Source organism: Squalius cephalus (assembly GCF_949319135.1).
Source record: "Squalius cephalus genome assembly, chromosome: 12".
Lineage (NCBI taxonomy): Eukaryota > Metazoa > Chordata > Actinopteri > Cypriniformes > Leuciscidae > Squalius > Squalius cephalus.
Window position 1 is genome coordinate 11,591,673 of NC_137133.1, and position 24,649 is coordinate 11,616,321.

At 38.9% G+C, this 24,649-nt stretch overlaps 1 protein-coding gene across 1 annotated transcript in view; it reads left to right on the forward strand.

Moving 5' to 3' along the window:
- The window catches only part of kcnh5a (potassium voltage-gated channel, subfamily H (eag-related), member 5a), a gene marked incomplete at its 3' end in the record, with an annotated part of 89,754 nt that overhangs the window by 63,691 nt on the left and 1,414 nt on the right, over positions 1 to 24,649 (forward strand). Inside the window, exons 10-11 of the mRNA XM_079888382.1 lie at positions 1,461 to 1,713; positions 4,937 to 5,133. Coding sequence (XP_079744508.1) covers positions 1,461 to 1,713; positions 4,937 to 5,133 — 450 coding nt within the window. The remainder of the gene's footprint in view (positions 1 to 1,460; positions 1,714 to 4,936; positions 5,134 to 24,649) is intronic.

The window sequence follows — 24,649 nt, forward strand, 5'->3', positions numbered from 1 at the left end:
GTCTTTTTTAAATGTAACTGTCTGAATAATTTATGAATTATTTAGGCTATATAGATTTCATTTCTTCAGACATGGGCAATCATGGCTGATTCCACCAGTTCTTGTTGACTGGGAAAGACACGTTTTAAAAATACCAACACTTTTTATTTATTTAGTTCAGTGGGCTAAGGATTGAGTTTTTATAATGGAAGTCATTGTTTAATTATTTTCTCCTTATTCTTTATAGTGGTAACATAAATAATGGCTCATGAGCAATCTCTATCCTCTCTTTCTGAATTTAATTTAATTATGGACCCCAAATCAAGATATTTGGATGTAGGCAGTGATCCCAAATGCTGAACTAAAGAGAAATAATTTACGCTCTTTTTTTATGATGGATGCTATCATTCTGTCAGAAAAGTTAAACAAAAAAATAGTGAAGGTGGAGAAAAGAAGAACATCTTTTTGTCCAATAAGACCCCCTTTGTATTCCATTCTAGAAGAGGAATGGGAAATTGCATTATATCCCAGGAGACATCACAACCCTCAGGGAATATGGCAGATCTATTCAACCCCTGGTTTAAATTTAGACTTATAAAAGATTCTCATAACTGGTTTTCATGCAGCGTGGGGTGAGAAATTTATTGACATATGACAATGGGCAAATTTGAACATAGAATAGGCCTGATCAGAAAGATCCTGTACAGGTGACTGAGGCACAAAGTATAATTGGTTTCTGCAAAGTTTTAATTGCATTCTGGTGAAGTAAAGTGTATTAGATATTTTCCATGCACTGAATCGCATGCATGTGCTTCTGCCCATAATGGAAACATTAGCTTATGAAGCGTCCAGTACATACCAAATTTTTTATGGGCACTTAATGATGTAATATTAATGCTGTAACCCCACACACGCTGACACACATACTGTACATATTCATACCTACACACACAGAATTTCTGGTCAGCGCATTCAACTTATATTTTTTCTAATTATCCTACACTGCTGCAATGTCTTATTTTTATCAGACTTATACAGATGACAGCAAATATATATATATATATATATATATATATATATATATATATATATATATATATATATATATATATATATATATACAGTATATCTAATTTTTTGTTTTGTTTTGTTTTTATGAATCCTTATTATTGGTCCAGTCAGTTATTTTAGAGTGACTGTGTAATCCACTCGAATATATACTTTATATGGAATGTATGAAGACAAACAGTTATAGATATAAATTTACAGATAATAAGATGTATTTGTCTTAGTATTCTCCCTAAACCCCTATTTGATACGATGTCAAATTTTGTTATTTTGCTGTTGCCAAAATCTAAATTAGACACTTAATATCACTAATGAGTGACTGTATTTGGTATTTTATTGGAATCAATACACAGTATGTAGTACGTTTGAGAGAACGTGTCATTAAGACAAGGTTTCCTTGCTTTACTCGTTAGGTTCTGTCCATCTGTCCTAAGGACATGCGTGCAGACATCTGTGTGCACCTGAACCGCCAGGTTTTCAACGAGCACCCTGCCTTCCGGCTGGCCAGTGACGGCTGTCTGCGCTCTTTGGCGGTAGAGTTCCAGACCACACACTGCGCTCCAGGAGATCTCATCTTCCACGCAGGGGAGAGTGTGGACACTCTTTGCTTCGTGGTGTCTGGATCGCTGGAAGTTATTCAGGATGATGAGGTTATTGCCATTTTAGGTAAGCTCAATTATTCTATCCACTCTGGAAATAAAAAATAAAAAAATTCAAGGGAGACATCAGGGGTTAGTTGTCACTTTGGATAGTTGTCACAAGGGCTTGCACATAACTTGTTTTGGTCTGGTTCTCAAGGGAGCACCTGGAGATGCTGCTTTGTACACTTTATGCGGCAGACTTATCCTACAAGCTGTCGTCATCACTTTCTTCCTGACTGCTCTCTTCACTATCTTCTTTTCTCTCAAACATGGTAGATGATGATGTTTTATTTTATTTTATTAACATTAATGACACAGACAACTGCAGGAATATAAGGCTGCTCTCAAGACTGAATGCATGGACCGAATATACTGACACACATCTGGTTTCTTTCTCAACTGTTCACTTATAACATAACCGAGAGAATAATTACTGAGATGGGTATTTTGACATCATTTTTTGTGTATGTGTCCGTTCAAGCGCAAGTAAATGCAAAAGAATAATCAATTTGGTGTTCGAGGGCTGTCTGAAACGCGCCTCTCTCTTTATGATTTACTCTATGATGATTAAACTTAGCAGTTAATCCACGAATCTCATGCGTGACGAACCGTGGGGCCTAGTCAGTACGCATCACGGATCAACTGCGATCCATTGCACCCAATAATTAATGAACACAATAATCATCATAATTGCTATGCTATCTTACCAGAAATGGAGAAAAATCCTTCTCCAGTAAGTAAATGTTTCACTGTCCCCAAAAATGTTGGTAGATTATAAAAAAATATGAGCTTGTCTTCAAGAAAAACAAAGGTTCTTCTATAGCATCACTGCGAAAACACCCTTTTGAAACTTTTATTTTGAAGAGAGTACGTTGGTCGGTAAAATGTAGTTGTCGTGTTTAGTTAGTATTCATTTCATTTTCAAGGACTTTTAGTTTACTTTGTTCTAGTTTCCCGCCACTATCAGTTGTCATGAATACTCTTTTAACAAGCACACCTGTTCGTAATGAAGTTCATCACATTGTGTATTTAAGTTTCTCTGTATCTCACGGTCATTAGGAGCGTTTAGGCCATGTCACAGTTCTCGCAATTACGTGATTTCAACTTGTAAAAAGCGGTCACGTCCTCGTAGAGCTCGTTATTACAGCTTGTAAGATGGGAATTGTCTGGAAGCTGCAGATTAATTTAGACATTGATAGTGGTGCCATAGAACCGTATAATTCCCAGTCTGAGGACATGAATAGCACTGAACATGACATCATGTGTTGTCATCTTGAGACTACGGTAATTACGACATGGCATGAATGCAGCTATTGTCGAGAATTGTTTGTGCATGGCATACTGTTTTTATACTACCTTTTAGATTTTTTTTTACTTCACATTTTGATAACAAGGCTGTAATAAGCACTGTTATTTTTGTATTATCTACTATATACTATTATAGTATACTTTGATATCATAATATCATAAATAATATAAGTATATATAGTTTATGATACTTTTCATTTTTATTAGTAAGTGACAACATGCCCCTCTGTAGTCACAGAAGATCAGCTGTGTTTTTTGGCCACTAACGGTGGAAATGTTCAATAGCATTTAATAGCTATTGACAATTTTGTTTAATAGCAATGGCCAAGACTTCAAGATATGTGCCTGTACAAAAATTAAGACACTCTAAGAAATATTCTTTGGCGTGAAACAGGCTGACAGTATCCAGTATATTCTGTTTTTAAGTAGGTTGGATATTCTTGAATAAAAACAGAATCCTGTTTTATTTCAATATATGCTTTGAAATAATTCCTGCACAACATCCGAGCATTCTCATTAAACTCAAGAAAGGCCGATGCTGCACAAATAGGCAGTTTGTAGTACTGTAATACTTCAGAGCTCTGGAGGTTTTCCCTAGGGCACATACCACGGCTCCAAAAACCTATCAAGCTTCAGATAAGTGCAGAAAAATAAACTTATAAAGGACACAATACTAACGCAGTGGATCCTAAAATATGGTTTTTGCACAGTGAACTCTTTAACATCCATTCTCCGAAGAAACATAAAAGCCCACAGTTCACTCCATGTGCTATATGTGGCATTTGTTACTCTGTCCACGGCGTCTTCTTATCCTGCTGTAATGGAACTGTGGGGACCGATTCTCCATCAATTGATTGTTGAGTCTTTTGTTTCACAGGGATGTTCACTGATAGTTCACACAGTCTCAGTTCAGCCAGTGCTATAACAATGACCAGAGAAACAGGCCTATTTTTAAGCACAAGTACAGACTGCTCTTGTAAAAGATGAGGAAGCCCAGGCTCGTAGACATCTTATTTGAATTTGAGAAAGCAACAACAATCCTGGCCTTGTGCATCTTCTAGTTCTATTGTAGCTTTATTTTCCCCCCTGAAATGTCCCTGCAACAAAGGGACAGTTATTTAACACTGTATTTAACTCTGAGCCTGGAACCAATTCCACTATGAACAATAAAAACAGATGGCTATTTTGTTGTGAAGAACACGTGCGCAAACAGTAACATTTACTGTAAGAGATTTCTCTCTCTCTTTGACTGGACTATTTCTTGATCTCTTTATCTCTCGAGTCTTGCTGATTTACCACTGCCGCAAGAATGTGACGTGCCCTTCACTGACGCAATGTAATAGCAAATGGCATGACATTAGACCTTATGAGACACCGTAGAGGCAAAGTTAATGCCTCTTCTCTCTAATGGGGAATCAGATCAGATGCTCTTTTGTTTTAATGATTATGAAATGAAATAAGATGTGAGTGCTGTGAGTTAATTAGCCCCAAGGCGTTTACTTGAACCCACCAGACTAAACCTGCTGGGCTCCTAATGATCCCCCTCATCAAAAGCTCTGAACACTGGGTACTTTGTACAGATTCTCTCATGAGTGTGGAGTGTGGTGTGAGAAGATACTTAGGTCCTACTGTAGGAAGATCAAGTCAGTCTGTTTGATTCAGAGTAGCTAAAAAAAAAGCTCAAATACAAGCCCAAAGCTAGAACTATCAACATTTACAGTTGCAGTAAAACATATTAAGAAGCTCAACTGTTTTTAACTTCGGCAATAATAAGAAATGTAGCTGAACAACATGCTGAAGACTAATGTCTGCTAAATTCACTGGGATCATTTTATGGCCAATTGCAGAAATCCAAGCAAATCCAAAGGGTTCACATGCTTTTTTCCTGCAACTTTATTAATGGTGTCATTTAAAACTATAATTCCTCTCTTCTGTCCCAGGTAAGGGTGATGTGTTCGGTGACGTGTTCTGGAAGGAATCCTCACTGGCACATGCCTGTGCTAATGTGAGGGCTCTGACGTACTGTGACCTGCATGTCATCAGGAGGGACGCGTTACTCAAAGTGCTGGAGTTCTACACAGCCTTCGCCAACTCCTTCTCCCGAAATCTCTTCCTCACCTGCAACCTCCGCAAGCGGGTAAGCGCCACATACTCGCTCTTGTTGTGACCAAATATCACATTCTAATGGGAATAGACTTTGCTGAATCCATTCTGATATTTGAAAAGCCTTGGAGAATAGAATGCAAGCATGATCGCTCACTTTTTCTCCAGTCTTGGTTCAAGAAGACTTTTTTCCCCATTCATTTTCTGCATTGACATTTAAAAATAAGGGCATTAAAAACCTGAACAAAATTAACCAACTATGCGATGATTTACATGATGATAAACTGATTTAAAGCAAAATGAACCAGAAAAATTAAACAACAATCTCATGAATCATTGCGAATAACATATTTAGATAAAAAATTGCTAGGGATTTGCGGCATATGGATAGCATATTGGTTATCAGCATTATTAGTTTTATTTACTTTAATCTTTTTTTTATTTTTTTATCAGTAGCTATTGAGCAACATTGGATATTTGATTGTTCATGCTTATTTCCTCAATTTTTATATTTAGATTACCTTTGCTGTCGTCTAACGCTCACAGTTAACATTTGAAAACACTTAATTGTTATAACAGCAAATGTGATCTTGTGCAAATCTCAAAATGAATATGCATTTTTTATACTGTGCATTATAATGCTGTGAGGCCTAAATTCACTTTTAAAATCAATTTAAAATGATTGTCTTTTTTTATTTTTTCCTTAATTTTAGGCAAAATTATGATGACATGCTTCATGAAAATGTTGCTGCTCTTGAAACTTTCGTTTTGTTTTTCTTATGTATATATATATATATAGAAATGTGTATGCATGTATGTGTGTGTGTGTATATATATATATATATATATATATATATATATATATCAAATTTATTATCAATTTATTTTTTCCATGTCGTATCAATCAGATTATTTGTCTCAGAGACTCAAGCACATCCTTGTGCACTTTGACCTGAATGTGTGGTGTGCAGTCCTGCTGTGTGCTGTGTTGGCATGAGTTCAGAGCTCTGTTGTGGCTTTCAGACCTGACCTCACATTCCTTAAATACATAAATGATTCACTCTGACAGACCGCCCATGGAGAACTTTGGATCTCTTGACGAAAGAAAGACCCTGTGCACTCACAACACAATTAGGGGACCTCAGCTGTGCATTTTACTGCCATTGAGTTACATAATTAGTGAGCATTGTGTAAAACTATATTTAGATGCAAAGATTTCCTCTGTTGCTATATCTAATCTCTATGAGGAAAGGATGCACTGAAATTAGGTGTGTTAATGTCATCTTTAAATAATGAGGGAGGAGATCTTGCATTCTCCCAAGTAAACAAATTAAATTGGTAAATTTTTTCATAGAGCTGCTGGACTTCTTGGACACAGACAGGAATCACTGAGCCACGATATTAATTTATTTCCTCTGGCCACAGCAAAAGAGGACCTGTCTAATGAGAGGATACTTTGCTAAGGGCACTAATTAATTGATTTAAAGGTTTATGGTTCTTCAAGGTCTCTGAGTAAATTTGAGTTCATGAATTTTGCATGTAGTTGATTGCATGCAGTTGGAGCACATCGGCGTACATCTTTCATTATTAGACGACATGGTTTATTTGAAAAAATCTTGTTGCAATATTAATTTTGTCATAGTGTCTTACATACTGTGATTTTTCTGATGGGTTTTACTGTTGATTATTATTTGAATATGCTAACTTAGGCTTACCACAGAGGTTACAGCAAGCAGATAACCATCAATTATACTGACCAGGATGAGGTGAAAATAGTGTTTTAAGGGCAGAGCGTTGGTTTCTTTGTCAGTGGAGTGACAGAGGCCGTCCCATTGCCCCGCTGTGCTCATTCGACTGGGTAAAGCTGCTGATGGGCCGGCTTTACTGAGGAGGAATGGCCCCCCGCAGCGCACACTCTGAATAAAGCATGAGTCAAATCATCGGGAATACACGCACACACACTGACTCACACACACCACACACATTTATCATGCATATTAACAAGAGGTGTGGCCTCCTACTAATATTATGAAATTAATGTCATTATACTGTATCTACAACCTACACACAACATGACCAATGTTGTTCACGTTGTGTTGGTGTTAGTCAAACATCGATTTGAATTGCTAAAATAAGAAGACTAATGCCGGGTTCAGACTACATAATATTTTAGTCTGTTACGAAAGTCACTGTGTCAGATTAGGCAATTTTGACTCCTCAATTCTTATTGTGTTGTGGACAAGAAACATATCAGACTACACATTGCTTCCCGACCAGTCATCGCTTGCTGTCTTTAATGGTATGCGTGAAGGCGAAAGGGCCGGAAACTTTGTTAAAGTAACTAAGATTGTTTAAAATAGAGAGTGTGTGTGGGTGTAAATAGAATCAATTTGTCATTGCACTGGACTATTTTAATTATATTTTAAATACTGAATGAAATATTTTTATTTATGTACTACCATTTCAAAGTTCGGGGTTGGTACAAATAAAATGTTTGAAAGAAGTCTCTTATGCTCACCAAGGCTGCATGTATTGGATAAAAAATATTCTCATTTAAAAAACATTCTCTTTCAATATGTTTTAAAATGAAATTTATTCCTGAGATGGCAAAGCTGAATTTTCAACAACCATTACACCAGTCTTCACTGTCTTTTGTAGCATTATAAATGTTTTTGGTCAATTTAAAGCTTCTGATTAAAGGTATTGGTTTCACTTTATTTTGATGGTCCCTATAACACATTCTGTTGACTATAGGTAAGTTTATTAAGTAAAGTTGCACCTACATGTCTACTACCTCTCATTAGAGTGTTTGTAGAGTATTAGTAGACTGGTAGGGTTAGAATAAGTTGACATGTAGTTGAAGAATTACTTTTTGTCAGTAGAATGTCTGTTGGAGGAGCATCACAATAAAGTGTTAGCAGATATTAAGCAGACAGTATACTAATTCTCTAATGACTGCTAGTTGACATGTAGTTGCAAAGTTACTTATAGTCACTGACCCCCAACTTTTGAACAGTTGTATATGTTTATTTCTCGTACCTAGTTCACCATCTTGGACATTTGTTCACTGAGCTCATCATAATGGACTTTGAGAAAGACGGATGTGATAATGCTTTCGAATTTTTCGTAAAAGTGTCTTGAGACAGCATAATTATAAAAATTAAAGATTCACAGCCGAAGTTCTCATACTTTCTTTAAACGCTTTCTCATCTATCCTTCAGACTCCCTCATTATCTCCACTGGTCAATGTCTGAATGACTCACAGAGGTTCTGATTGGAAGGAAAAAAGCTCAGTGAAAGCCCTGTCTTCCACAGCTCTACATCCACTCATGGATTAGATGTGTGGTGCGATTGGCCTGTAAAGACTGTTCCTATGTGAACTATTTTTTTGTTTTTGTTTAAGTAACTCTTGGTTCATGTTGTTGGCTAGAGTAGATCACATTAAGCTTTGCTGAACTGATGACCTTTGTTTGATCTTGACAGACAGCTTTGTATAACATACAGTTCAAAAGTAAATGCCTGAGAATGTCTATCCCGTTCTGAGGCCACATGTTCACTAGACAATCCCTTTGCTAGATCAACAGACAATCCAAACCAATCTCAAACAAATACTTCACCATCACCTGCTGGGCTCACAACTGTTTGTCTTTGGCTGCTGATTAGTGTCAGATCGGAGTCTTTTTTGCCCAAGCTGATTCATCTCAGCTGCAAACGTAAAGAGGAAACCGAATCCTCCACACCTGCCACGCTTTCCTCCTAACAAGATTTACAAGGCCTTCGGAAAGCTGCAAACCCCTGCCAATAAGGTGGGCGAAGCAACTTTATCATCTCCTCCATTACCAACAGGACAGGCAGAGAGATGCTCTCTCAGCAACAAGAGAAAGATTCACAAAAAAATCATCAGCAAACAGTGTTTCCACACAAAGAACAGTTCATTTGTTTGATGCAGTGAACTATGTGACTATATGTATCTGTCCCCCAGTGAAACCTTTTCAAAAACTGTGACATTTGAATTGTACATTCATTGATCTCACATTTTTTATGCCATGTAAAGATTTGGTTTTCTGTGATATACTCTACATTGTTGCTGCAAATTCTACTGATTTGTCAATGTTATCTAGCTAGCTGACATGTATGATGTTTTGTTTAATTTGTATTAAGGACATGTGATCGACTTGGAAGCATCAGTAATTTTGTGTGTGTGTGTGTATGTGGTACTGGTAAACCCTACGTTATGGGGACAAAATGTCCCCACAAAGATGGCAATATCCAAAATCGTTGTCATGAGGAAAACGGCTTATAAATCATCCTAAGTGATGTTTTTTAAAAATGTAAAAATGCAGAAAATGTTCTGTGATGGGAGGTAGATAGGGGCAGGGTTAGTGTAAGGGGATAGAATATACAGTTTGTACAGTATAAAAATCATTATGTCTATGGAAAGTCCCCAAAAAACATGAAAACACAACGTGTGTGTGTGTGTGTGTGTGTGTAAACTGTATACTACCATTCAAAAGTTTATGGTCAGTAAGATATTTTTTTAAGATATTAGTGTAGAATAGTACCCTGGAAATCCAGAGTTCTCGCGGGAGCACAAGTTGAATTTGCTCAGCGAGTTACTCTGGCGTCGAGTAATGATGCTCATTAAATATGCCCTTGTATCCGAGCTGCACCAATCACATCGGGTTATCTGATATAGGCGGGCCAGAGGCGAGCTAAACGGATGACGACAGCGCTGTGACATCGAAGTCATTAGTAAACATTGCAAGATGGCTATAGATGAACACCAGTTGTTTGAAACGGCTTTGGCCACTACAATGAACGAGTTAGACTTGGCTTTTTATCTAAAGGAGGAACAGAAGACGGCGCTCGAATCGTTCCTTTGTAAGAAGGGCGTTTTTGCTGTTTTGCCGACCGGATACGGCAAGAGTCTAATCTACCAGTTAGCTCCGCTGGTGGCTAAGTGTATGGGGCTTGTTGTGATTGGTAGTAGTGTTATCCAATTGCGTGCAGTGAGATTTTCAAATGCATTCTTGGTGCCGCCCCTCGAGCTAGTCAATTTTCATTAGTCGATGCCAGACCATTAATCTTTCAGATTTAGGTCTGGATTTCCAGGCTAGTAGAATAGGCAAATATGAGGAAATCTGCTATTAAGCTGCAGTCTGATTGTAGTACATATGGTTGTGTGTCTGTGTGCATACATGGGCATCTAAAAACGTGAAACAGAGAACATTCAAGTATTAGATCATTTTGAGAGATGTTGTGGAAGAAAAGTGGTCAGTTGTCTCCCAAAGAGGCAAGACACATTTTTTCCATTTTTCTTTGGTAAATAATTAATAGAAACAATTAAAGCTGCTCTGTCTTTCTGCCAGAGAGCACAGCATCAGCAGTATGATCTATCTGTACAGATGCTTCCTAGAAACTGGGCAGGACCCAAAACAAGTACATCACAATGTTTTATAGCCACTGTGGACATTATTGATAAAAAATTTTAACTCTAATGGGCCATAAGGCTTCTCTTATAGAATTACTTAAGGGTTAGATCTAAACTTCAAAGGTAATTTCTCACTGTACCAAAATTACTTAAAAAGTACCCAAGCTGCATTTGTCCTAAACTATAAAGTCTATTTTAAGTTCTGAGAACTTTGTGGAGACATTAAATAAATTCAATAATCCTGAACAACATGCATGTACAGATTGCACATAGGTGATATCTGAAACTTGATATAGCGAACATGAATCCTATAGCATTGAAAGAGTCCTTCCACCATCCTTTCTTAAATTAAACCAAGTGAATTTTGCACCAAAAAAATTAATATGCGTTTTATTTCTATGTTGTCGAGAGGTAATATTGAACTCAAGATTTGAATGAATAATCTAATTTTAGTCAACTCTTTGCTGATTTTCTTCTTTGTTAGTGTCTTGAGATTTATTCCATTAGATTGTCATTAAATCTGCTGATCCGGAAATGATCCTTTAGACTTTGCAGTTTCTGTTGAAGTTGGCTGGTAGGTCTGTAGGCAGAGACATGAATTAATTAAATGCAGCCTTTTGGCTCAGAGAGCAAAGGCCAAGGTAGGTATTGATCCCCAAACAGAGACTCTAATTTTATGGCTTGCAAAATGGCACCAGCTCTCTTTAGCCATTGTATTTTTGCCAGGAAGCATTATAGGTGAGTGAAAAGAGGCACTTGAATGTCTGAATGCAGAGAAATGGACATGATTGTCTGAGAGGGACCATCATAGTCCTGACTCTTTATAGTGGGCAATAATCTGCTGATTGGCTGGCAGTGATTGGAAAATGCTGAGCGGGGTGTTCCTGGGCTGGTGATGCCTCAGCATTGGGATGGGGGGGTGGAGTGGACCCCATCTCTGGCAGATCTTCAGCATCCCGTTAGACTTAAAGTAGCAAAGCGGAGGAGTGTTGAATGGGAGGGGGGCTGCAAAGGAAGGATAAATGCTTGCCAGATCCCATTAATCTACAGTGTTGGATTTTGCTGTGTTGGAAGACTCAGTGCTCTTTTGTTTCAATTCCCTGTGCCTTTTGCCGTTACACCCCTTTGCACTGCAGAAAATCATCTGAATCTTTCAAAACTCATGGGCATATTTTCTTAACATTTCAAATGTCCTACAGTGATTGTCACTAGGTTGTTTCACACCCAAACATAACTACTATAGCACTAATAACAATAAAAACAAGTACCCTTGCGGGTCTCGTTTTTTATTTTGTTTGCCCCTTTATTTACAACCTATGGCTTATTTTCAGCTGATATGCAATCATAGACTTTTTCCATAAAGCCGAAGTGCTCAGTCATCTTTCAAAATTTAGTTCCAGTTCTGCTCTAACACACATTCCTGTCATTTTGAGTGAGCCTAAAGACTTCCTTTGTGTTTGATTGAACTGGAGGATACTTCTGCAGTTAGACAGATCTCCATACTGTAAGTGCAAACAGAAATAAGCTCAAACAATCCCAAATGCATCTTTTGGTTATTAGACTTTTACTGTACATCATCTTTTTTCATAAGCCGCGTTTCCACCGCAGGAACTTTTCCCAGGAACTACAGGGACTTTGAGGTGGTACTCTATGTGTTTCCCTGCTCGCGAGGTACTTTTTCTGTACTTTTTCAAAGTTCAGTAAATTTTGAGGGTGAGACTTGGGCACTGAACATGCTGATTGGTTGAGTTCACGCAGCATTTTGATTGGTTGACTCCATGCAGCATTTTATTTCAACCACCATTTTAAAAGTCTGTTGCGGTGCGTGCAGAAAGAGTTGCTTGCTATTCAGAATCAACAATGGAATTGAAAAAATATGGCCAATGGACCGACAACAAGGTTCAGGCTTTATTAAGCTTTTATGCGGAGGACAAAATCCTGCGGGAACTGGGAAGTCGCGGACAGTTTTATTACAAATTAGCACACCAGACTTATTTGCCTAATCTTCACGGTACTTTATTCCTCGATGGAAATGCAGACAGCAACAGGTCTGGGGGGAAAAGTTCATGGGACAAATTGTTCCGGGTAATTTCGGTGGAAACACAAGACCAGTGGAGTATTGAGGAATGTTTTTTCATCTTGTTTAGTTTAAGTCACTGTAAATGGCCTTTTTCTGTTTTTGCCATATTCACATTTCAGTGGGACTGTTTAGAAGTTTTAACTTAATGAAAGCCAGTAACCATATATTTGCATTTTGGTCATGGTATCGCAGAGCAGTGACTGTGATCAGATTAGGTTCAGCTTTAAACCACTTGCCTAGACTGGCATTCCAGTTCACAGATACTTGATTTATCTTCAGCTGCTAATGGGTGGATTTTCAACCAAAAGTTTCTAACCAAACTAAAGCTAGAACAGCTGTATGAAAGACCACAGAGACTGGAAGGCTTTCAACAGCTGCTGTTACTACACATCATCAGGCCTAATGTGAATAATCTGAATAATTTCAAACCATGCACAGAAATAAACCCTGTGAGTTGATTATCATTTAATATACAAAAAAAAAAAGTCTCTGCAGCTGGGTATAATATGACTCGTGACCTTTTCAAACCGTGTCACAATGCAAACCAGAACAAGGGGGAATGTTTTAATTCTTCTACAGAAAAAGAAGCTTAAGCAGTCATGCTGTGCATTTGACTTTTTTTGGATTAATTTCCCATTGCTGGTTGTGCTTCTTGCTCAATATAGAATGATAAACACCTAACCAGTTAAGGATAATTTAGCTACATATGAAATATAAATTACTCTTACAGTACATGTGCACACAGGCACACACACTGTATACAGTTTATCATATTTCTTCTCTTGGATCAGAATACCTAAGAGAACACAGGCTTAATAAAAAAAAAAAAGCTCATATAAAAGTTTGCACAGTATTTTTATAACTAAAAAAAACTCTGTACTTTGTCATTGTTAACCTTCACATGTGATGAGCTCCAAGGTGCAGTAAAAATACCACTCAACTACATTTAAGTGCTTACTGAACCAATATGTGTTTATTTATTTTATTATTTAATCCATTTAATTATTTCATTAATTTATTGTATTTTTTTTGCAAATTCTGGGCATGGCTTTTGAAGTGATTCTTTGAATTAATATTAATGTTTCATTTATTTTTATTTTTAACATTTTAATCAATAACACCCTTACTTCAATTTCCATTATAGCCCAAAAAGGTTTACTTTTGTGTTAGTTTTCAAAAATATGATGTCAACATGACAACAGCTTTATCATCAATTTATAATTGTAAATCTAATCGGTAGCAAAACAACTGTAGAAGGAAGATCTATTTATAGTGTTTATCTTAATGCATATCAATATATTATGTGAGAAGGAAGAGGTATTCATAGCAAAACAACAACAGCCTGAATGAGAAGAAAGAGATGGATTTTTGTACTTTGAGGCCTTTTCTCATAATCCACCTCATCCCCAAGGATAAGGCAGGGTGGTTTTACTGTCACTGTTCCCGCTGTCTGTCACTTAGTCACTATCAGGGCATGTTATGTTACATGTGGCTCTTGTCATGAGTGATGAAAGTGTCATCTCATTCCCCTCATGTATTTATCAAAGTCATGAGAATATTTTCTTTGGAAAAGGGGCCCCTTTTGTTGTTTAACTAAATGTATTTTTAAAGAAATTTTGATATTTGAGAGTTCAACTTATCAGGCAGTATATTGCCTGAATAGGCCTACATTCATTTTGCATGATAATTAATGAACTAGAGGCCTGTCTTTAATGAGTACACATCTTAAACCTCTGTCATGTTTAAAGCCATGCAAAACAAAGACCCACTAAATTGCTTCTCTTCTATGGCATCTATCTAATTGAATACTCTTTTTGAAGAGTATTGAATACTCTCCCCTAAATTAAGTATACCTCAAGTTAATTTTATTAAGTACTTAAGTAAAGTTCAAGTGTATTTGTAAGTATACTTTATGTAGTAAACACTAATATTAATGTACTAGTAGTACTTGTAAGTGTACTGTTTCAATACTACTTGGAACTAAATTGGCCAATTTTTAGTGCATACTTTTAAGTATACTTTAAGTGTAACAGTAATACATTTTGAGTACACAAGTAGTTTACAACTAAGTTTTTCGTTTGTACTGCAACTACTACAAGTGAACTTAGTAATACTGTTAGTTTACTGGACAAATACTTTTTTAGTTTATGAAAGTGCACCTTGAAGTATTTTCTCAATAAAATACTAGTAGTTTTATACTGCAAGTATACTTGTAAGTTTAAAGGTGCACTCTGTAAGAATGACAACTAGTGGTCGAAATAGGTACTGCAGTCCAAATTCAAAATATCGGAGAACGTCGTTTCTCCTGCCACCTGCTCCTCAGACTGGACGGCGCTCACACGGGTTGCCAGTTTGAGCACACGCAACAGGAACGAGCACAATGGACAGTGAAAATTGGCAAATTGGCAAAAAAATTTGCGTACTGCTGGTTTCGACGCCAGCGGCGGAACACAAACAAAAGGGAACACAAGATTTTCCACCCGGCCCTCTTCCGGGGGAGGGACTGATGCGGCCACCATCTCCCATCCATCTCCGGGTCGCCCGTCCTAGGGCCGCTTACCTTTGGCTTTGCCGCCCCTCTTGGCGGGGGCCGGGACAGCCTGCCTGCCTGCGACTGGCTCCTCAGCACCGCTTAGGTGGAGGCTGCTGCTGCGGCGCGGGAGTGAGGGCAATCGCAGGACGACGCCCTCGACGACGAGTAGACTGAGGAGCTGCGGGCAGTTGGGTGGAGGCAGATATGCTTAATCGCCTCTGTCTGCTTCTGGACAGCCGAGAACTGCTGGGCGAAGTTCTCGAGCGCTTCGACGAAGAGGCCGGTCTGGAACACGGGGGAGTTAAGGAACCTGACTTTGTCGGCCTCCCTCATGTCGGCCAGACACAGCCAGAGATGGCGTTCCTGGACCACCATAGTGGACATTGCACGACCCACCAACCGTGCGGTCACCTTCGTCACACGAAGCGCGAGGTCCGTCGTGGCACGAAGTTCTTGGAGAACTTGGGGATTATGACCACCCTTGTGCAGGTCCTTCAGTGCCTTGGCCTGATGGGCCTGCAACAACGCCATGGCATGTATGGCAGAGGCGGCTTCCCCACAGGCCTTGTAAGCCTTGCCGGCTAAGTCCGACGAGTACTTACAGGCCCGGGAAGGGAGACACAGCTCGTCGCGCCAAGTGAAGTTAGGGCACAGTTGCATAGCAATGGCCTGCTCCACTGGTGGGATGTGCGTGTAACCCTTAGCCGCCCCGCCATCAAGGGTGGTGAGGGAGGAGGAGCCATTAGGACAGTTTCTGGCAGTGAAAGGTGCCGTCCACGAAGAATCATGCACCTCCGGGAAGAAAGGCACCGGGGTGGGTTGCTGAGAACCAGCGCGCGCCACCCCAAGAAACCAATCATCCAGCCTCGAGGGCTTGGGACACGTGGAGGGTTCCACACGAGCCCGGTCCTGTTGGCGGCCTGGGAAAGCATGGCCATCATCTTCGGGTCCGACTCGGGCACCGCTGTCACACCCGAAGGTGGCAGTGGCGCCGAATCGTCATCCTCAGAGAAGTCTGACCCACCCTCCGATGTAGCGCTCGACATCTGTTCATTGTGGGGAGCGCTGAAGGAAACGACTGGTACACACCTCGTGGATGGTCCAGCACGTTCCGTCGGAAGCAATCACCGTGATCCTCAGGTCACCCGCACTGCTGCCTGAAGTAAACCTCTGAGGAGGGTTAGATCGCGGCAGAAATGCAGGGACTCTGCCCCTTTGCAGGAACGAGAGTCTCGACCGTAGCTCCGAGATAGTCATTTTCCCACAATGGGTACATGACTCATCCACGAACACTGCCTCAGTGTGTTCAATGCCCAGACACGCGATGCCACGTTTGTGATCATCCCACGATCCCAGGTAACGACCGCATCCAGAAACACAGATAGAGTGACATCTTTAAAGACGCGCTCCACCCGTGTAATCTTTCAGGGGACTACTCTCCTTGGTGCTGAAGCACGCAGGGGACCGGTCGCAGTGGACACAGACAGGGAAGTGTGCAGCCTGTCGTGCGCTGTCTCTCTCTCACGGCGATCTTACCAGTCATAAGAACGGCTTTTCAGAGCTCTTGGTGCACCGTACCAGCTGTAAGAACAGCCTTTTTGTTTTGCTCAGTGACAAACAACAGAAACACAAAAAGACAGAAAGAGAGAGAGAAAAGTCGACCCTGCTGCCGCGCTGTATCGCCCGCACCAGACGTGAGAGATCCTCCTGGAGAGCTACAGCATCGAAATGCTCGGCTCCGAAGCAAAAAACTGAAGTGCAATCGCACCTCCTGCTCATTATATACCCGCGCTGCGTGGCTGAACAGCCGATGCAAATGATTGCACGGCAATGTGCATTGTCTCGTTTAGTTTCACTCAAATTAGATTGGCCTCTCTAGCGAGATTCCTATTCATCGGTCACAACATACAGTGTTTGATAATATGCTGTTATGAGTTTCTTACAGTAATTCCCAGTGCTCACATTTTAGGCATATAAATGAGAAACTGTACCATTTAAGTTGAACATCTCTTGAGAGCAATTCCTAAATAGTTCAGCTAAATGCTTTATTTAAAAGTATTGCATGCGTCAGGTATACAAAACATTGTTTAATAGTACTCTAGCTACCCTTTATGTCACAATACTTCTAAAGGAAAGCAACCAAAACTAATATAAAAATCCTCCTTACAGAGAGTGGCTTATTGACATCACTTAAGCTCACTTTGTTCCTTAATCTTAGTAATCTTGGACTAAATAGTTTTAGTCAGTTTTAAACTCTGTCTGTTTCATTTAATGTGCCCCTATTATGTTATTTTAAAGGATCCTTATTTTGTTTTGGATGTCTCCTACAATAGGTTTACATACATCCAAGGTCAAAAACACAAAGTTTCTCATACATTGCACATCACCTCATTTCTCAAATAGTCTGCAAACACTTTGTTCAAAGATTTGGTTTCTCTAGTCCTAAACCCTCCTTTCCACAAGCCTACTCTGCTCGGTCAGATTGCCCAGTCTGTTGTGATTGGTTTAATGCTTACAGTCCTTGTCAGAAACAAAACACTCATTACCATATTTGAATTTCAACTCTGGATACTTCCTCAGTGTTTGTATACACCGTGATACGAACCGTTACAATGACGTCAGTTTTACAGTATCGATTAGAGCCTGAGTCCTCATCCTTTGGAAGTTCATGCAAAGTGGATTGCGTGGATCAAAGTGGATCGACAAAGTGTCGACAACACAAATCAAACTCTTCCAGGCCTCAGCTACAACTACAGTGGCTACGTGTACATGCACAACTTTTTAGTGTTTACATGAACGCTTAACGTGATCGGGTTGATGTGCGTGTTTATATGTCACAAGCTTCAAATCGGAATAGATTTTTTGACATGCGCAAACTGCATGAATATACAGTGTTTCCTGCTGTTTGCACATAACCATTCTCCTACATTGGTTCTTTATTTGTTTTAAACTGCAGACTTTTACACCCATTTCTGCTCATAATTTTGAGATGATGAGCATATGAACCGTTGTGCCGTGCTGCTTATATTTATCACACAGTAAAAATGCCCCTCCCCGAGCCCAAAACCAGTCGTCTGTGGATGAGGATCCAAAACAAGGACTGGTGGGACGTTGTCCTGCTCCACTTCACAGACGCTGAGTGAAAGGAGAATTTTAGAATGACGGGACACTCATTTATATGACACTTTATTCAACAGGAAGAAACAGCTCTTTCATTACACACACGCAGTCCTTACAGTTTCGGTTTTCAATCCGATCAAGTGTTTGCATGTTCTCTCGATCGGATTAGAAAAGGAATAAACCATTCCTTTCAATCCAATCGAAATTTAATTCAGATCAAGCTCAATCAGACTGATTAAGGTGTTCACATGAAGGCTTTTCAGTCCGATTGAGTCGTCAGTCCGATTACTAACAGAATATTTGGTTGCATGTAAACGTAGCCAGTGTTTGAGGGTCAATGTAGACATTGTTCACAGGCAGCCAATGAAGAACATAGGCTGCCATTATGCAAATTTGGAATCAAGTGAAACTGGAATTGCTGACGACTCGTTTTGGCAGTTCAGAGTCGATTTGTTCTTTTAGGTGATGATAACTTTATTTGTCGTGCAATTGGATCTCTAAACCTTTTACATTCACAAACAGCTATATTACACACCGCATGAAAGGTAATCATTTTAAAAAAGCATAATAGGGGCACTTTAAAATCAGGTGAAGTGAGATGAAGCAAGCACATTCTGCTGGTTGAAAAAATCATTCATGTTGTCTTTTTTCCTCTGTAACCATGTAGCCTCTTTTCTGAGCTTGTGGATCTACTCTACTTCTGTCTCAGTATCAGTTTGCATCAAGTCGGCCTACCACTAAGTACATTCCACGTAGTGTTGGTGTTTGTGTTGAACTGAAATTTCTACCGGTAAGCTTAAAGGGTTAGTTCACCCAAAAATGAAAAAATTCTAACTTTATTAACCCCCTGGGGTTGTATGGATTACTTTTATGATGGATGGATGCACTTTTTTGGACTTTAAAATCAGGACCGTGATTCACTACCATTAAAGCTTGGAAAAGCAATGATATTTTTTAATGCATCTCCGATTGTGTTCGTCTGAAAGAAGATAGTCATATCATATATACATAGGATGGCTTGAGGTTGAGTAAATCATGGGGTAATTTTCATTTTTTGGGTGAACTATCCCTTTAGCCTTTTTGACATTTTTCTTGATACTGTTGTTCACCTTAAAGGGACATTTCACACAAAAATAAACATGCTGTTATAATTTACTCACCCTCAGATTGTTCCAAACCTAAATTACTGACTTTCTTCTGTAAAACACAAAAGTACGGAGCCCCCCTAGTCCCACTTTGTCAAAAAAAAAAAAATTATAACTATCTTGTGGCCTCAAGATAGTAACTCGTGGCCTCAAGATAGTAACTTGTGGCCTCAAGATAGATCTACTATCTTGGGCCACGAAATAGTATCTTGAGGCCACGAGTTACTATCTTGAGGCCACGAGTTACTATCTTGAGACCACGAAATAGTATCTTGAGGCCACGAGTTACTATCTTGAGGCCACGAGTTACTATCTTGAGGCCACGAGGTACTATCTTGAGGCCACGAGTTACTATCTTGAGGCCACAAGATACTATCTTGAGGCCACAAAATACTATCTTGAGGCCACGAGTTACTATCTTGAGGCCACGAGTTACTATCTTGAGGCCACGAGATACTATCTTGAGGCCACGAGTTACTATCTTGAGGCCACGAGTTACTATCTTGAGGCCACGAGTTAGTATCTTGAGGCCACGAGTTACTATCTTGAGGCCACGAGATAGTATCTTGAGGCCACGAGATACTATCTTGAGGCCACGAGTTACTATCTTGAGGCCACGAGATAGTATCTTGAGGCCACGAGTTACTATCTTGAGGCCACGAGATAGTTATAATTAATTTTTTTTGACAAAGTGGGACTAGGGGGGCTCCGTACAAAAGAATATATTTCGAAGAATTATTTTTTTTTTGTCCATTCAATGAAAGTCAGTGGGGTCCAAAACAGCAGCCAGTAGCACCCCATTAATTTTCAATGTATTGACACAGCACCATAACATTTAAAATTAAAATTTCTTAGGTTCCCTGTTGAACAAGTTTGAATTGCTGACAAAATCGTCTGCCATTGGTTGACCAAACAGATTGCCCCGCCCCCAAACGGATGCCATTGGTTGAGCTGCTGTTGCTGTGTGGGGCTGATGTTATCTCTGGAAATCTAGAAGAAATGCTGTGTAGATTTGTCCCTGATACTCTTACTGTGACAGTTCTCTTGAATTGCAGGCTGGACAGTTTTTGGTGTTCAGACATGCAGCAACACTACTTTAATACTACAGCTCATTAGTTTGAGTTTCTGTCCAGAAATGAACTCACAGCTGTGTTAAATAAAACAAGATTGACCCGGCATGCCTGTGCAATTATTCCAATTATGCAATCCGTCTTTGTTGGAAGAGAGAAAAAAGTCACTTCACACAGGTGAAGAATGTTAGAATAATAACACTGGCTCCAGAGAGTGTAAATGAAAAATTGGATTCTTCATTTAAATTCCCCATGGATGCTAAGAGATCATTATAAATCCCTAATCAGTTTCCCTCTGCAGCAGAGATGCAGGCTGTTGACACGTGTTTTTTCTTTCTTTCGGTCTCTGCTTTTATTCAGCAGATAGCTTGAGCGTTGTGATAATTGTCATTATCCAATAAGCTACACAAAGGGAATAATTAAACCGCATACATAGCCGAGGCCAAAGAGTAAATTCTTTATATTCTGGCACTCCACATAATTCACAGCTCTTTTTTGTTTTTCATTTCATGGGCACATCACATCGCATCCATATATCATACACATCATTTTCACTGCATTTTCACATTTATATATGTAACGGTATTTAATGGTGGACAGGAATTGTTTAGTTTTATTAAGCAGCTTTACCCTTCACCCTTTAGAGGATGTGGGTTGTTTTAAAAGTTTTCTCAGATACACATATGGCTGTTTTAAACTTGAGATGCATTATCAGTATCATACTGGTTAAAGGCAATATTATATATTGTTTTAATTGACTGGTATCAGTTGATAATGAATATTTAATTGCTCATTTTCCCTCTTTACCTTTCGATTACTTTTGTTGTCATCTACACATTTAAAGTTGATCTTTAAAAACACTAATTTATAAAGCACTGTTAAATGTATTCTTTAGCAAATCTCAAAATGAATATCTATTTTTCATACTGTATATAATAATGTTATGATGCTTTTTGTGTTTTCTATTCATTTAAACAAAATAGCATTGCATTTTAATATTGACTATTATTGGACTATCAGTTATGACATAAAAAAATAATTAACGGCTTATCAGTATTGGCCAAACTTTTAATATCAGTGCATCCCAAATTTGAACTGTTCTGAATAGTGACTAAATAGACGTTTGTCAAATTCAGAATGCAAATTAGATGTCACAACTGTTAATAGCAGTTATGTGATGATTATTGTTTCCAACAAAACATATTTAGCATCCATCACTGCTCACACCTCTGTTTCTTTTGTAGCATTCTCATTCTGCACCCTAGCACTTATTTTGTATTTGGCTACACAGCGTTCATAGCCCACTCTCACTTTTTTTTCTAGTTTACTCCATCACTCCCATCTCGTTCTGCTCGTACTAAGCGACATTTAAATAATATGAAGAGGCAGAAGGGGGCTGGATTCATTATTTACCAGAGTCCTCCTGGGAGATGAGAAGTGACATGCGCCGCAGCACTTCAGGGTGCCGAAAGACTGCACGGGGATAACTAAAGGGCACGTGACACGCTCTGTTCTATTTTTAACACTACAGACCAATGTTTGCCCGGAGGATTTTTTTTTTAAGTCAGCACGGTTGCTGTTATGTTATCGCACATGACAGTGATAGTGAAAAAATGTAGCAATTTTCTATGAGTTTTTTTTTTTTTTTTTTTACTATAATGTGTAAGTGATATAAAGATTAGACCTCTCTACAAGTGTGAGTTTTACACAAAACAAAATGCGTTATTCCAGGCTGGTCTTTGAACTTGTGATGAAATCCCATTAAAACTAACAAGCCGAGTGGCCACATGACCTCCTCAGTATGTCAGGTGAGGTGGGGCTGTACAGACCTCCCTAGGGTCCTCAGCTAGGGGGCTTGGGTGGCTAATTAGCACTCTCTAATTAAAACGTATGCGATCAAAGGTAGTGCCATGCGAATGCACACAGCCGAAAGAGAAGCAATGAGGAGAGAAGGCAGAGAGGCAGGCGGTCTATTTCTGCGAGGTGTCATGTTACTGGGTGAAAGCTCTACAACAGTGTACAGATCTGTGGTAGCATCGAGGTATTGGTGGTTTAAATGCTAAAACTTTTGATACCATTGTAATTCCTGAACCTGAATGTTGACCCACCTGGCATAACTCCAGTGTTGTTAGTTCAATTTGTGTACTACTGTCCGGCACAATACTGTCATGCCTCAGGAACCATGCCAATGGCACTTGACCCTATAGCTGGCTGAAAGCATGAGAGCAATACTACATCTTTTATACTGATATGTAAATCATTAGGGCTCTCGTTGAAACAAAACCCAGCCAGTTTTACAACAGAATAGCCCCCATTCCAAAATTCCAGTGAATGGTTCATTCAGTAAAAAGTTTATATAAAAGTTGATATATATATATATATATATACACACACACATACATGCTATATCACACGTATATATGTATGTATATACATACATATGTATGCATATATATATACACATATTATATATATTTTTGGACCATGAGGTTGAGTAAATGTTGACTGAATTTAAATTTTTGGATGAACTATACCTTTAATGTTTTTTTGTTTATTAATAATATGGAAATATTAAATAATTAATTATCAATAATAATAATAATAATAATAATAATAATAATAATAATAACAATATTAAATAATTAAATAATTTAAATTTTTTTAATGAAATTATATTCTAAATAAGAAACTAAAACTGCCAGTAGGTGGCGTTAAATGTCTCCATTTATTCATTCAATTCGATTTGATTCGATTCGTTCAAGCGGCTGATTCATTCAGGAGTGAAGTAAATTGTTCTCTTAATAAATGGTCAATTGAATCATTGGTTCACCCCATTCGTTCAAAACCCAGATTCAGAAATGAGACGAACAGTTCTGCTTTGTCTTTGTCTTGTCTTGTATTTTCGTTGGCAAAACTGTGCAAAACAGACAATATTGTGTCTAAAATAACACAATATTAACCTCTTATTTGTTGAACAGTTGTATAAAATCAGTGTCGCATTTGCACTCATGCTATTCAGAACAGAAAAACAGCACTCATTACTCGTGTGATATAGCATATAGCGTAATTATATCATATGATTTAAATATGAGACAAAAACTCATAGGGGTATTTTTGCCCCATATCTTGAATTTTAGGGACATTCTAACTGCATTCTGTAGGCTCCATCATGCAGTGAGTTTTTGCCCTGCATCATATTCATCATCAATCAACTGTATGAAATGTCAGATGACCTACAAAGATCTGGGGCGGGGCAAGTGCATGAAATGTAATTTTGCACTGTAATTAATTGATCTAAGTAACGAGTTAAATTGACAGCTCTAATCAGTATTGTTATACTTTGCAGTATGACTGTATGTCACAATTTGACCTTATTTCTATAACTCTCAACTCTCAGGATAGATTGGTGTGTTAGTGAATATGACAACGTTAATGCATTTGGCCTTGGTGGAAACGATCTGCTACACATGCTGCTTCTGGTGCTGTTGTTGCTGCTGCTGCAGAGCATGTATAGAGATTTGCTACTGCCAATACCTGCCGCTGCTGCGCAAATAGCTTACATAATATTACTCATAGCAATCTAGACAGGTGGAGCTGGGGGAGGTAGAGGATTTCAGAGGAACTCCAATAGCACACTGTAGGACCAGCTTATAGCAAACAATGAACCAGACTATTTAAATGCTGATCAAGCAAGCTCACTGGCTGCCAATGCAACAGAGACCTATCAGCTTGTTCCATGTAGTGATGATGTGATGGCCAGCAGAATGCATTAAGGACCCATTAGTCTGTGCTATCTAGAGATTCATGACAGAACTAATTATGTCTTGCAATTGCAACTTTCTTATAATTGTGACTTTACATCTCCCAATTCTGACTTGATGTCCCACAATGTGACTATTTCTGAAATATGACACTTTTTCTGTCAGGACCACTATCGTCAAATACGATTGACAGTTAGCATTCAGTTTGGATTGGCAGTATGGTTCTGTTCTGGGCAAGAACTCCCCTTTGGGTAAACAGAACAGAACCAACATGAATGTATTGCAGATATCATTAATTCATTTTAATGTACAACATAATTATAGAATTTTAGTCTGATTCAGGGTTAATCAGAATGCCAAATCCTGACTGACGAGAGGAGGAGCTGGGGATGGAGGAGGGAATTGGCTCC